Source organism: Cydia strobilella, chromosome 16 (genome assembly GCF_947568885.1).
Source record: "Cydia strobilella chromosome 16, ilCydStro3.1, whole genome shotgun sequence".
Taxonomy (NCBI): Eukaryota; Metazoa; Arthropoda; class Insecta; order Lepidoptera; family Tortricidae; genus Cydia; species Cydia strobilella.
In genome coordinates, this window is record NC_086056.1 from 3,533,272 (window position 1) to 3,547,836 (window position 14,565).

Below are 14,565 nucleotides of genomic sequence, written 5' to 3' on the forward strand. Positions count from 1 at the left end.
GGCACAGGACAGCGGATGTCATTCCAGATCTAGAGCAGAGCCCAACTGGGGAGGTACCTCCACCTTACAGAAAACCGCAGCCAAATAACACTAGACTCTAGACCCTACTAATAGTGTTGTGTTCCTGCCGGTGAGTAAGGTTGCCAGAGCTCGAGGGAGAGGAGTGTTAGGGTCGGCAACGCGCATGCAACTCCTCTGGAGTTGCAGGCGTACATACGGAGACTGCTTAACATCAGGCGGGCCGTATGCTTGTTTGCCACCGACGTAGTATAAAAAATGAAAAAAATAAAAAAAAACTTCAGAACCCGAAATTTATCCAAAACTTCTGTGTACGAAAGAACACTCATATTATTATATGTATTTCATTTTATATTACACAGTGAGAACACATTTTTTTTAAATAGAACAGACTAGTTTAATATAATCGAAAGACTAATTTATAACATTTTTTTAATATTTACTTAAATAACAAAGAGTAAGTTTCTAGTTAGTCTTCAGCTGGTTTTATCCCTGGCGCAAATGTGTACCTGCAAAGAAGTTAATAAAAATAAATTAGTATTTTTGCTAATATGATCAGGGGCGTAATAAATAAAGACGAAGCTCTCAATACATTTTTGACTCCGAAAAATAGTGACCATAGAGAATTAAGAAGACATAGAGTGCTCACTCCATACATCAGTTTTGTTACCAAAACTATTATTTTCGTAGTCTACATCTAGCGTCAAGTAGCGGAACTATCAGTACTGCTAAATGATATTAGATGTCACATGCGTCGCGACTTACGAAAAGTGTATTGCTCAACAATTTATAACTAATATTATAAGCAGAAGGAGTTGAAAATAGAGTTCCGGTTAATCCGAAAATAATCTTCTTCTTCCTCCTTCCCTTAGTCCCAGTTCTATCTGGGGTCGGGCCTCCTTGTACGACGGCGCCAGGACGCTCTATCCTGGGTTGTCATAGGGGTTCTGGGCTTTCATCTCCCGCTTGATATTGGACCACCATGTGTCGGGAGGTCTTCCTCTTCTCAAGGATTTAGTGGGGATATTTAAGACGGATTTAACTGGGAAATTATCATCTCGTCTCATGATGTGGCCGTACCATCTAAGCCTGCTTTCCTTTACTTTGTCGATAATAGGGGCCACTCTGAAAGAGCCTCTCACGTGCTCATTGCGTATTCTATCAAGACGGGTAACACCGCCTGCCCAGCGCAGCATCTTCATGTCCGCTGTGTGCAACTGCTGTTCTTGCTTTTTTGCCATTGTCCAGCACTCCGCTCCGTACATCATAAACAGGTCGGACAGCCGTCTTGTAGATTTTGCCCTTAGTTCGCACTGGCATACGGGTGTCACAGAGTACTCCAGTTAGCGATCGTCAATTCATCCAGGCGGTGTTAACTCTGTGACTGACATCCGCGTGTGGACGCGAGCATCAGTCGTAAGCATAGAACCAACCATTTTAATCCGAAAATAATATTAGCGGAAAATCATTGAGCATTAGACTTTCCGTTCGCCGCGACATCTATTGTCGACTAGCAGTACTGATAGTTCCGCTACTTGACGCTAGATGTAGACTACGAAAATAATAGTCGTTTTGGTGACAAAACTGATGTATGGAGTGAGCACTCAATGTCTTCTTAATTCTCTTTGATATGACTGACACTCATCTGACACATACTACTGAATTAAAGCCTGACCAGTAATATATGATCATTGTCAAGAGGGCGCTGTTATTTTCATGTATAGGGTGACAGTTCAGTATAGTATAAAAAAAATAGTTCCAGTGAAATTGCGCAACATAGTGCGTGATCATATATTCCTGGTCAGGCTTTAGTATGTTTTTGTTGTAATTATCAACACACCTCTAGACTCTCTCTGCTTTGGAACTTTTGAGTGCATATTAGACACAGGAATTCCACCGTAACCGTCTGAATATTTATTGATTCTGAAAAACGAATACTGTTAAATTATATAAAAAAAAGGAAACATTGAACTATTTGGTTATTTTTAACCCCACGCTTTGCTTTTGCACGTTGCTACCGAATTGCCGATGGGACTCGTTTTTAGGGTTCCGTACCCAAAGCGTAAAAATGGGACCCCATTACTAAGACTCCGCTGTCCGTCTGTCCGTCTGTTTGTCTGTTCGTCTGTTCGTCTGTTCGTCTGTTCGTCTGTTCGTCTGTCCGTCTGTCCGTATGTCTGTCACCAGGCTGTACCTCACGAACCGTGATAGCTAGACAGTTGAAATTTTCACAGATGATATATTTCTGTTGCCGCTATAACAACAAATACTAAAAAGTACGGAACCCTCGGTGGGCGAGTTCGACTCGCACTTGGCCGGTTTTTTTTTAATACATTAAGTTTAACCTTTTCGACGCCGTGTCTAACACAAAAGCTGTCACTCGGACGCCACGTCACCAAAGTGTCAAAACTGAAATTGAACTTTATGCACATGCACGTAGGTCTATGTTGCTCTGTGGTATTTGACCGATTAATCCGTCTTTAGCGTTGGACCTGCGGTGCCGATATATCCGTCATTGGCGTCCAAAAGGTTAAACATGTCTTATGTGCCATTTCATACCTATTGTCGTATTAACAATTTTTTCTACTCGTCGAGTATAATCTGTGTATTACAACTTAACATGCAACACTACAACCTTACTCTTTTCAACGTTGGATAGTCTATGGCATTTCCTACTCAAGCATAAGAATTTTATCGATACGGTTTAGTCAATTATAAAAATTTTGAAAATAGAACTTTATACATTTCGATAAAATATTTCGTGTTTAAGGAGACTCGGTTTAATGCAAATTAGCTTACTTAACACACTGCTGCGTCGCATCTGCTTTGTGATTGGTTGGCCAACAAAAACATTTTATTTTATGTTGTAGTAGAAATAATTGCTTCACAAGTCAGAAACGCGCATGTGACACCCTTCATATAGCAACATCTATACCCTACGAAAACCGCTTAGCTTTGCTTGTTAGTCTCCATAGGCTACGGTGGCCAAAATCGAGAAAAAAACTGAATTTAGCGCGGAGCAAGTACCAGGGCCTCATGAGTTACTCGGAGGTGTCGTTGACCAACCCGCCGGGGGCGCCGGGCCCGGCGACCGGGGCGCGTAAGTTTAAGAAGGTATCGCGGGCCGCGGCAGCTTGCGTATCTTAGCTGTATACTTTTGGTTTGTTTACCTATATGATTCTACTAGTTGAAAGTATTATTTTTTTGTCTCGTAGAAAAAGTATTGTATACAATAGTGATATAATCAAGCTTTTCAATCTCGTACCTTAACTTAAGCAACTCAGCAAGCTTCGTTGCTTAAACAAGGTACTCGACTGAAAAGCTCTCTATTATATCACGATTGTATAAAATACTAGTTTCGACGATACTTACCAGTAACCATTTCATTGTCTGTCAACATTTCTGTGTTTGTGCTTTCCGTATCCTTTTTATGAAGCTTCATGTGTGCATCAAGGAGCTTTTTACCTAAAAACAACGCATTTATTAGTAATTTCGCATTTATGTATTTTATTAGGGGTCATCCATAAATTACGTCTCACGAATTCATGTGAGACGTCACATATTTGTCAATATTAGATATAACAAGACAGGTTAGGAATAAAAGTTACATAAATAAAAACGATTTATCATTACCTATACAATAACTAGCTATTAAAAATAAAATAATTATTTTAATATGCTCTAGTCTCGGAACGGTAGCTTTATAGTTAAAAACTAGCTATTTTAACTGTACACCGAATAAATAAGATTGAAATAATTTTCTTTAAGTAACAGATGAAGATAAAGCGACGTCACAAAGATTGTGACTCCCTCCCCTTAATCACACCAATGTCACATTTTTTGTCAATCGCATGTCAATTATATCTAGAACTTTTTTTACCAAAAACGAGGCATTATACCTGTCGCATCGAATGATAGTACCTCTGGCAGTTCATTTTTATATGGATTTTATATTTGTCACGTAAAATGTTTGTAAACATTTTTTTGGAAATTAACACACTAGTCTATTTAGAAATGTAACTTTTAAGTAATAAAAATACGGTAAAACATATTTCTTCGATTATTTTTTAGGGTTCCGTACCCAAAGGGTAAAAACGGGACCCTATTACTAAGACTCCGCTGTCTGTTTGTCTGTATGTCTGTCACCAGGCTGTATCTCATGAACCGTGATAGCTAGACAGTTGAAAATTTCACAGATGATGTATGTCTGTTGCCGATATAACAACAAGTACTGAAAACAGAATAAAATAAATATTTAAGTGGGGCTCCCATACAACAAACGTGATTTTATTGCTGTTTTTTGCGTAATGGTACGGAATCCTTCGTGCGCGAGTCCGACTCGCACTTGGCCGGTTTTTTTTTAATTAAGCCCAACCAAGTGTGACGTGATCATTCGACGCGAGAAGTATAACAAAATGATAATGTATCTATAGTTGGTCAAGCAAATCTTGTCAGTAGAAAAAGGCGTCACAATTAAAAAAATGTAGGCGCGAAGCGTTATCGTCCCTTAGAAAATTTGAATTTCGCGCCTTTTTATACTGACAAGATTTGCTTGACCAACTATACATGAGTAAGTAAAATACTAACCTCTAAATATCTCTCTGCAGAGCGGACACTCGTTAGCCGAGTGAGCGTTTTCACGGTGTCTCAGCAGTGAATCTACGAACAATTACGTTGAATATTATTAATTCTGTCAATTTACATGCTTATAGTTTAGATAAAATAGGAAAATAACGTGCTTTTCAAGCAAAGGGTACCAAGGTATTTTATACGTTTCTGATCTTACGTTGCGTCTTAATAATTACAACAGCAGACTTCTCCAAAGGGCCTCTACGTGTTGGATCTGTATCCCCACGCACGCCTATCAAATGACCGGGATGTATATACCCGTGAGTTTATATGAGATACAAATAATAATAATATTCTTTATTGTGCACAATGAAACATGATTAAATACAGCAAATTAACATAAAAAACTAAGCAGCAACAGGCGGTCTTATCGCTTAAAAGCGATCTCTTCCAGACAACCTTCAGGTAGTAGAAATTAGCGCAAGGAAGAAATATGTATAAGGGTAGCAAAAATAAATGGAGAACAAGTACAGGAAAAAAAATCAGCACAACTAAATATATAACAATATCAATACATGCATAAATGTAATATATACAATAAATATATAAATATCGTAAGCGAACGCGAAGCGAAGCGGCGCGGCGGGCCCACGGCGTTCGCGTTCGCAACGAGATCGCCCACGTAGGACATTTCTATATGTATCAAAGGATTGATTCACCCCGCGCCGCATCGCTTCGCTTTGCGTTCGCGTGTTGTTCGCCTATGTAGTACGCTGCGTTAGAAAGTTGTAAAGTTGAATTTAAATAGGTAGGTACTACTTTTCATTTGTAGGGTTCCGTATAATATTACTAAGACTCCACTGTCTATCTGTCCGTCAGTCACCAGGCTGTATCTCACGATCCGTGATTCTGTTGCGGCTATAACAACAAATACTAAAAAGTACGGAACCCTCGGTGGGCGAGTCCGACACGCACTTGGCCGGTTTTTTCGCCTTATCACAAAGGAATATCTTTCGCCTTATGCAAAAGTGTAATGCAACAGTTAATTTAAGTCTCATTTGGTTAGCGTAATTCAAAAAATAATTACAGAAACATGTTTATACCGTATTTTGATTACTTAAATGTTACATTTCTAAATTAATTAATGTGCTAAACTTACAAAAACTATCTACAAACATTTTACAAGACAGCTAGGTACTCCATATAAAAATTATTCATATTCATATTCATATTTATTTATTGCATCCATGGTATACAGGTGTTACATATATAATAGTTTCACATGGGCCCTGGTAGGGCAAGGCAATTATCTTAAATCTAAAGATTAATTTATATATGTACAATATATTTGACAGTGCCTTATTTAACTTTTAATAATTTCATAGTTGTATTATATAATATATAGTTATTTCTAAAGTCCATAACTGATTTTATTTTACCAAAATTTATAAAATTAAAATTAAATATACAATAATAATATACATGCTTAAAACGATTGTAAGTTTATGTCAAAAATATCGATACCTATATAATGTCAATTTCAAGCTTAAATTAAATATAATCAGTGGGGGGACACTCCTTCCTTCGGGTTTTCTCGGCTCAGTTCGGCTCAGCATTACTCCAAGCAATGGTTGACACAACTTGACGTCCGTTTGCGTGCACGACCACTGATAAGATAATGACTTGAATTTTGACAACCCTAAATAGCCGAAAGGGATAGTGCCATACATTAGAAAGGGACAGCATGATTCGTCCCTGAATCGCTGTCAAACTTCGGTTTTGTAGGAAGTGTCCTTTCTGTACGGTAGTACTATTATTTATTCTGTGCTATCATAGTGACCATAACGGCCCGACCACGACACCGCGCGGCGCGTATGAATTCGCCGCTAGGGGCGCTAGTGTAGATGGTGGTCTTTTCCATAGTTCGAAATGTCAAATGTCACTTCAATGACTGACAGCTGTTCTTTAGTCTTTTGAACCACCATCAACAGAGGCGCCAACTGGTGAGCAAAAAACGATAGCCCTCATTGGCGCGCGGACAGTATAATGTATGAAGTTCACAGCTTACATTTATGCAGAAAGCTCTTCTCACAGTCGCTGCACTTAACTTGGGTGCGGGCATCGTGCGTCTGCGCATGTTTTCTCATGCTGGATTGTTGAGTGAACGACCGGCCGCACGTATTGCATTGGTAGGGCCTTTGATTTAAGCTGTGACTCCTGTAAAGATAAATGACATACTAGCTTCTGCCCGCGACTTCGTCTGCGTGGGATGATGATGATTAATAAAAAACCGGCCAAGTGCGAGTCTGACTCGTTGTTATAGCGGTAACAGAAATACATAATCTGTGAAAATTTCAACTGTCTAGCTATCACGGTTCATGAGATACAGCCTGGTGACAGACAGACAGACGGACAGCGGAGTCTTAGTAATAGGGTCCCGTTTTTACCCTTTGGGTACGGAACCCTGAAAACTGTACCATGTCTTTCCTCGAACATCAAACTATTCCCATACCAAATTTCATCTAAATCAGCGGTTTAAGCGTGAATAGGTAACAGACAGACAGATATTTTAACATTTATAATATTAGTAGGGATAAAGTTTATATCCTTATAGGCGAAATGAGTTCAAAAGATTTATACGACTTCTACGCGGAAGAAATCGCGGGTATTTATATAGATATGTAAATTTATTTCGCATGTTAGTATGTAAGGAAATTATTCAAGTTTTTGTACGCCATCAGGCAGAGTATAGTGCTACAAATATTTATTTACCGCCACTGTAATCAGTTTGACATATACTCACAAATAAAAACACTTTGAACTTTGAACTAATTATAAATATTTATTTAATATACTTACACCATGTGCGCATTTAGTGTGGAGGCCTCGGCGAACACTTTGTGGCAGACCTCGCACCGGTATCGGCCGCCGCGATGCCGCCTCAAATGCTTGTACAGCGACGTGAGCAAACGGAACCTAGCTCCTGCAAAAATAAATCAAAATGGCGGTTCGCGAGACACAAATACAACTTTATTCTGTTTTTGTCTAGGTATAAAATAAAATGGATTAAACTTACAATAAATTTAAAAGTGGAAAAATTACTGCCTTGGGTGAGACTTGAACTCACGGCCTCTGGAGTTCAAGTCTCACCCAAGGCAGTAATTTTTCCACTTTTAAATTTATTGTAAGCTTAATAGCATCGATCGCAGACGTTTCTGCTTGTTAAAAATTAATTTAAAATGGATTAAAGCCACAGGCTTAAGGAATTATATACTTGAGAAAATTCGACCCATGCTGCCGTGACCCGGGTGGCCGAGCGGTTGTAGCCCTGCCGCGATCGCAGAGGACGCTGGTTCGATTCCAGCCCTAGGCACTTTTTCTTTCACATATGATTTTTTCCAGTTTATTATTTAGATAAAAAATATTTAATATAAATAGTATACATACCACAGATATTACATAATTGCGTGCAGGCGTCTAGGTGTGTCGAAATATTTTTAGGTCCAGCAAGGTGTGTTCGTAAATGAACCTGTTAATAGTAAAAATATTCGAATTTAAACTGTCTTTGAGTTATACCACAGGGCAGACACGCTATACAATACATCAAAGATCACTTCCGTTTCTATGTGTGAACGGCACGTCTGTACACGCGTCATGCGTCATAGTGTGAGTAAGTTGCTTAAGAATAGTACTGAGCGATCGGCAAACGGCCGTCAATCTGCTGTCGCGGGCGAGGTAATTCGAGTCGGGGCGGGGCGGTACGTGGCCGTTCTGTATGATAATACTATTACTTATTCTGTGGTTATACTAACTTTAAATTTGAATTGAATAAATGATAAATACCCCTAGTAGAATGAAATTCGTTTGAGATAGCAATGGAACAAATGAAATACTACTTTATTTGGTTCATGAAAGCTTCTAATTAGATAGGAACGAATATGTAGTACATTGAGCCTAACGGGGTTAAAAGTACAACTAGATTCAAAGCTAAAATTTTGTATGGTGGGCAGCATGAGGATATTATTATGAATCTTTGCGACTAACCTCAAAAGTCTTCTGATTCTTTGAAGTATGTTCACACTGTGAACAGTGATAATCGTCTTCTTTATCAGAACCCTCACTATTTTCCGATTCCGATATTATAGGCTTGTTCTTTGCAGTCATTTCTGAAATATAATTAGACTCAATCATCATCTTCCTCGCGTTGTCCCGGCTTAAACCTCGGCTCATGGGAGCCTGGGGTACCCTTGGCAACGAATTCCAAGATTTAGCGTAGACACTAGTTTTTACGAAAGCGACTGCCATGACCTAACCCAGAGGGGAAACTAGGCCTTATTTTGATTAATCCCGTTTTCCTCACGATGTTTTCCTTCACCGAAAAGCGACTGGTGAATATCAAATGATATATTCATATTTATATTTATATCTCGTTCATAATAATTTTCATAGTCATAATAATTTTACCAAGAAATAGATATCCATTGATCTCACAATAAAGAGATGTGCGAAAAATATTTTAAAATTTCGACCCATACTCATTGAGGTCATCACTTAAAGCTAGAAAGGCACAGTAACCCTTACAAACACTTTCTGAGCCACCGAGTAGTTAGGGCTTGGAACAAACTCCCAGAAGACGTGGTTTCAGCACAAAATGTGAACCAGTTTAAAAATAAATTAGACAAGCATAACACTATAACTAATACTCGTTCATGATAACTATATTTATGATTACTGGATACAGGCCATATCAGTTGTCATAACTGTCTGCCTCTATTATTAAATAATAATAATAAATAAATAGAAAGAAAGAAGAAAGAAAGAAAATACATTTATTTGACGCCACAACATAGTACATAAAAAAGAAAGGCATGCAGACAAAAAAACATTTGGACGCCAAAAAGGATCCCCACTCAGCATAGTGCCGCGGCAAACCGTGGCGCTGGTTTTCGGTGGGGACCTGGCTTAATCTAAAAATAATGGCGACACGTACGCCAACGACACACAAATAAAATTTACATTGACATAAAAATACAAACATTATTAAACTCACTTGGATTGATATTTTGATCACAAGGCACTGTCTTCTGAATGTAACCTTTCTCTGATGTGAATGTAGTTTCTTCTGTCTTTTCTGTTTCAGTGTATACTTTCTCTTTCCTTTGTTCTTTGTTTTCTGCTGAAGCAGATAGTCCTCCGTTTTTTTCAGCTGTCTGAAATAGGTATAACAATTTCAAATTAATATGGTACAGTCGTGTAAAAATGTGGATGAATATAGCTCACTCAAAAATATGTCCCATAGTTCTTAATTCGCTGACATAAGAGCTCAGTTGACTGGTAGAGAAAGCCTTATGGCATTAATTCCGCCTTTCGTATATTAAGATTTTCTCTTCTAATTCTGATTATACAATACAATACAAATCCTCTTTATTGCATAACCTCAGAATAAATGTACATGGAAACACAAATAATACATGAAGACAGAGGTAAACAACAGGCGGCCTTATCGCTAATGAGCGATCTCTTTCAGACAACCTTTAGGTAGCGGAGAAATGAAACTCATAAATTAACCAATTAGGTGCAAAAAACTAAATTAAAACTAAATAGCATTAGAAAAAATATCTTTAAAAAGTTTTAAATCACAGTATTATCGTAGAGTTAGCCAGGCGTGACTCACTCCGCGATGTCGTCGCGCCGCTACAAGTACATGCGGCTGCCATAAGTGCCATAGTAAATATATTAATTGCCGCGCACCGCTACGGAACGGACGCCTGTTTGCGCTTGTGCCACCTAGCGGTCATATCTGTCGTAATACACGCGTTTTGTTAGAGAGTGAATCACCTATACCTAGTACTATTATTTATTCTGTGAGTTAGCATACAATTAAATAAATAAATATTATGGAATAAAGTTACACAAGTCAATCTAGTTCCACAGTAAGCTCAATAAGGTTTGTGTTGTGGGCATATACAATGATGATGATGATGATATGATGATGATGATGATGATGATGTATTCCTGTTATCCCTCATTAGGGACATAGGGCTCGCAGAAGAATCCTCCATTTGTCACGATCTTGAGTGGCTACTTCCAGCTCTTTCCAGTCGAGTCCAGTTGAGCCAGCCTCTTTCTCAACTGATCGCCTCCATGTAGTACACGGCCTCCCGGCTGATGATATACCTAGTCGGCTCATAAGTTCTGTCACTGGCCTTTAAAATTTAAATTTGGAACTCCTAAAACAAAAACCGTTCTGCATTTGAATTTCGAATCTTTATTAAATATTTGAGTAGTATAATTTTGGAATTTTCTGTTTTCTTCAACATGGAGTGGACGCTTAAAGATAGCCGTACCGCAATAATTGCTCTATATCGTTGTGGTCACTCACCGACTAGAATTTTTAAGCTACTTGAAAATTTAAAATTCTCTCTAAGATTTGTGTATCGTACCATAGAAAGATACAGTGAGGTCTCTAGTTTAAATGACAAGAAAAGAAGCGGTCGTCCGCGTACAGCTAGGACTCCAGCGGTTGTACAAGCAATTAGGGCACGCATTGCCAGAAATCCCGCTAGGAAACAAAAAGTTATGGCCCTCCAGATGGGTTTGAGCAAAAACACGGTGAAAAGAGTGCTTAATCAAGACCTGAGACTTCGTGTTTATAAACGAAAAACTGGCCATCTTCTCAATGGTCGGCTTAAAGCTTTAAGGCTTAAAAGATCTAAAGCTTTATTGAAGAAGTACGCTAAAAATAAGCACCGTTGTATACTGTTTTCGGACGAGAAAATTTTTGACATAGAAGAAAACTGTAATAAACAAAATGATAGAGTGTACGCTCGCAATAGTAAAGAAGCGTCTAATAGCATTCCCCGTATTCAAAGAGGTCATCACCCTTCATCTGTGATGGTTTGGCTGGGAGTTTCTTATGCGTGCGTCACTAGTATGCATTTTTGTGAGAAAGGAGTAAAAACTAGTGCCAAAGTGTACCAAGACACGGTGTTGACTAATATTGTGAAACCACTATCCCATACGATGTTTCTAAACCAGCATTGGGTTTTCCAGCAGGGCTCTGCTCCAGCCCATAAGGCAAAGTCTACACAAGCCTGGCTCGCCTCCAATAAAATCGACTTTATACGGCATGAAGATTGGCCCTCCTCTAGCCCAGATCTTAATCCTTTAGACTATAAAATATGGCAGTATTTAGAGGAAAAGGTGTGCTCAAAACCTCATGCAAATCTAGACTCGCTGAAAAAATCTCTTGCTACGGCAGTGGCCAATATCGACATGAAAGTGGTGCGTGAATCCATTGACGAATGGCCACGAAGCCTTCAAGCCTGTGTAGATAATTATGGCGGTCATTTTGAATAAATGTTATACATTTAGATTCTCTAGTTTATAAGCTTTCAAACGCTGTACAAATTATACAGCATGCAAATTTGTCAGGAAACACCCGGAATTCTTTCCAAAAATTGCCGACCGTCCTCGACGTTTTGAAAGTAGATTTAAGAATAACCTGGCGCCACCGACAAGTTCTGTACTAAAGCTACATAAATCAAGCCCAAACATGATGGCCATCAAAATTTATAATAAAATCAGCGACGACATTAAATTGCAGACATCAGAAACGCTATTCAATAAGCAGTTAAAGGACTTTTTAATTAATAAGTGTTATTATAGGCTTAAAGATTTTTTGGAAGATGAAATGTAATTCTTTTGTAGTTTAGTGTATTTATTGGACATGTCTCATTTTACAATTTTTAATTTAAGCTTGAAATTGACATTATATAGGTATCGATATTTTTGACATCAACTTAAAATCGTTTTAAGCATGTATATTATTATTGTATATTTAATTTTAATTTTATAAATTTTGGTAAAATAAAATCAGTTATGGACTTTAGAAGTAACTATATATTATATAATACAACTATGAAATTATTAAAAGTTAAATAAGACACTGTCAAATATATTGTACATATATAAATTAATCTTTAGATTTAAGATAATTGCCTTGCCCTACCAGGGCCCATGTGAAACTATTATATGTGTAACACCTGTGTACCATGGATGCAATAAATAAATATGAATATGAATATGAATATACGGAATAAACTTAAACTTTTGATTTTATTTGATACTATGTATATGACAGAACTTATGAGCCGACTAGGTAATGTGTATATATAGGTGAATACTTAAATACATAGAAAACATCCATAACACAGCAATAAATATTTGTGTTATATAACACACAAATAAGTGCCCTAGATTGAAGCCCAAAACATCTTGCTCCGTAGGCAGTGTCACTACAGACTAGGGAATGCAAAACCGAATTTTCATACAAATAAAAACCGGTTTTGCATTCCCTACTACAGGACTAGGCTATGAGGCCATTAATATATACCTTTAATATTTCTTCTAAAGTCTTGTGACTTCTCATCACCTTTGTGTAGAAAGTGTATGAAGAGCTCAGTTTGAGTACACATTGAGTACACATTTGCTGCGGGTACCCATCATCCTGCACTATCTGAGGGATTGGAAATTAATTATTATTATAAATGCTTTCATTTAATCTTTTTTTTTTTTTTTACTAGCCTAATTTAGTGTCCCACTGCTGGGCAAAGGCCTCCCCTCGTTTCCTCCACTCGACCCTGTCGTTTGTGGTGTCCCGCCAATCCGGATAAAATGCGTCCAAGTCGTCCCGCCATCTCCTTTTCGGCCTGCCTGCACCCCGGCCAGCACCATCTATGGTGTTCCGTGGGTCCCACTCGGTAACCATTTTGGCCCACCTTTCAGGGTGCATGCGGCAGACATGCCCAGCCCAGTCCCACTTAAGCTTAGCAGTCTGGACACCTACATCTACAACTCGAGTTCTGGAGCGCAGTTCCGTGTTTCTGATTCTATCAGTTCTGCGAACACCTAGTATACTGCGCTCCATCGCTCGCTGGCAAACCTTGAGTTTGGACTTTAACGCCTCAGTTAATGACCATGTTTGAGCACCGTAGGTTAGGATAGGCAGGATACACATGTCGATGAGTTTGCGCTTGAGACACAGGGGGACACAGAATCTTATCCGTGATTATTAAATTAAAAAACCTAAGACAATATTACACATTCCATGTCACAAAAGGAGCGACAGACACTGATTAAAATTACAATAAGCATTATAAAAAGTATATACCTGAAAACCCATTAGTTTTGTAAGCATATCATTGAGACAAGCACCAAATATAGGTTTCATTGCATGCACCATCGCAAGGCAGCAGCGACAACAACGGTTGAAGTCTTCTAAACGGATTTCCATCTCTTTCTGTAATATAAAATATCAAAAATGTTGCTGTAAAATTAAGAGTTTACTCCAAAAATGGGGCAAGTATGAGATAAAACAATATGTCTTAAAACTAATAGGACAGTAAACAGTAATCCATATTGATCAGTTATTTAAATATGGAATTAAAGAGTCGATTCGGTACGTAACATTTTGACCGGCAAACTTACAGAAAATAAATCTTACACATACAAAGTTATACTAAGTTACAAACCAATTATTATTTATTCTTATTTATATGGCGTCTCACAATATATCATTAGCTTTAAGAAAGTCTAGGCTTTCTTTTATTAAATTACAATAACAAAACGAAACGAATTGCAATCCGAGAGACGAGTTTCTGAGTTCATGCAAATAGATAGACATTGACAGTTGACAGTGACATGACAGCTGCGTTTAGAAACTACAACACGGCCTCTAAAGCGTTCAAAACATTTAAATGTTTTGAATGAAAATGAATCGCGTCGCGAAGCCGCGAACACGAGTGTGGAGTCGATTTCGCAGATCTGAGACGCCCACTCCATTATTGTGTATTATGTATTGGGCCCCATACATACCACGACTCTTTTCTTTCCGCACAGGACAGAGTAATTTATCTAAAGGGCCCTCCACACTCATGCGCCGCGAATCACGGCGCGAAGCCGCGAACGTAAGTGTGA

At 38.3% G+C, this 14,565-nt stretch overlaps 1 protein-coding gene across 1 annotated transcript; it reads right to left on the minus strand.

Annotated features, from left to right (window-relative positions):
- Nucleotides 1-403: 403 nt before the first annotated feature.
- On the minus strand, nucleotides 404-14,257 carry LOC134748354 (zinc finger protein 501-like). Its single transcript, XM_063683133.1, has 12 exons — nucleotides 14,121-14,257; nucleotides 13,760-13,888; nucleotides 12,983-13,105; nucleotides 9,638-9,797; nucleotides 8,632-8,753; nucleotides 8,035-8,116; nucleotides 7,447-7,570; nucleotides 6,656-6,804; nucleotides 4,606-4,677; nucleotides 3,391-3,483; nucleotides 1,859-1,941; nucleotides 404-527 (listed from the first exon to the last, which is right to left on the minus strand). Exons 2-12 carry the CDS (start codon nucleotides 13,880-13,882, stop codon nucleotides 495-497), a joined length of 1,164 nt encoding a protein of 387 aa, XP_063539203.1. The 5' UTR covers nucleotides 13,883-13,888; nucleotides 14,121-14,257; the 3' UTR covers nucleotides 404-494.
- Between the last annotated feature and the right edge of the window lie 308 nt (nucleotides 14,258-14,565).

What these genes read in the sequence shown, in the direction of transcription:
- LOC134748354 (XM_063683133.1), bottom strand. Translation starts at nt 13,882, where the DNA reads ATGGAAATCCGTTTAGAAGACTTCAACCGTTGTTGTCGCTGCTGCCTT. An exon ending in TGATCAAAATATCAATCCAA is followed by an intron (nt 8,754 to 9,637) that starts GTGAGTTTAATA and finishes ATTATATTTCAG; the next exon opens with AAATGACTGCAAAGAACAAG. An exon ending in CTGCAGAGAGATATTTAGAG is followed by an intron (nt 3,484 to 4,605) that starts GTTAGTATTTTA and finishes CGTTGTTTTTAG; the next exon opens with GTAAAAAGCTCCTTGATGCA.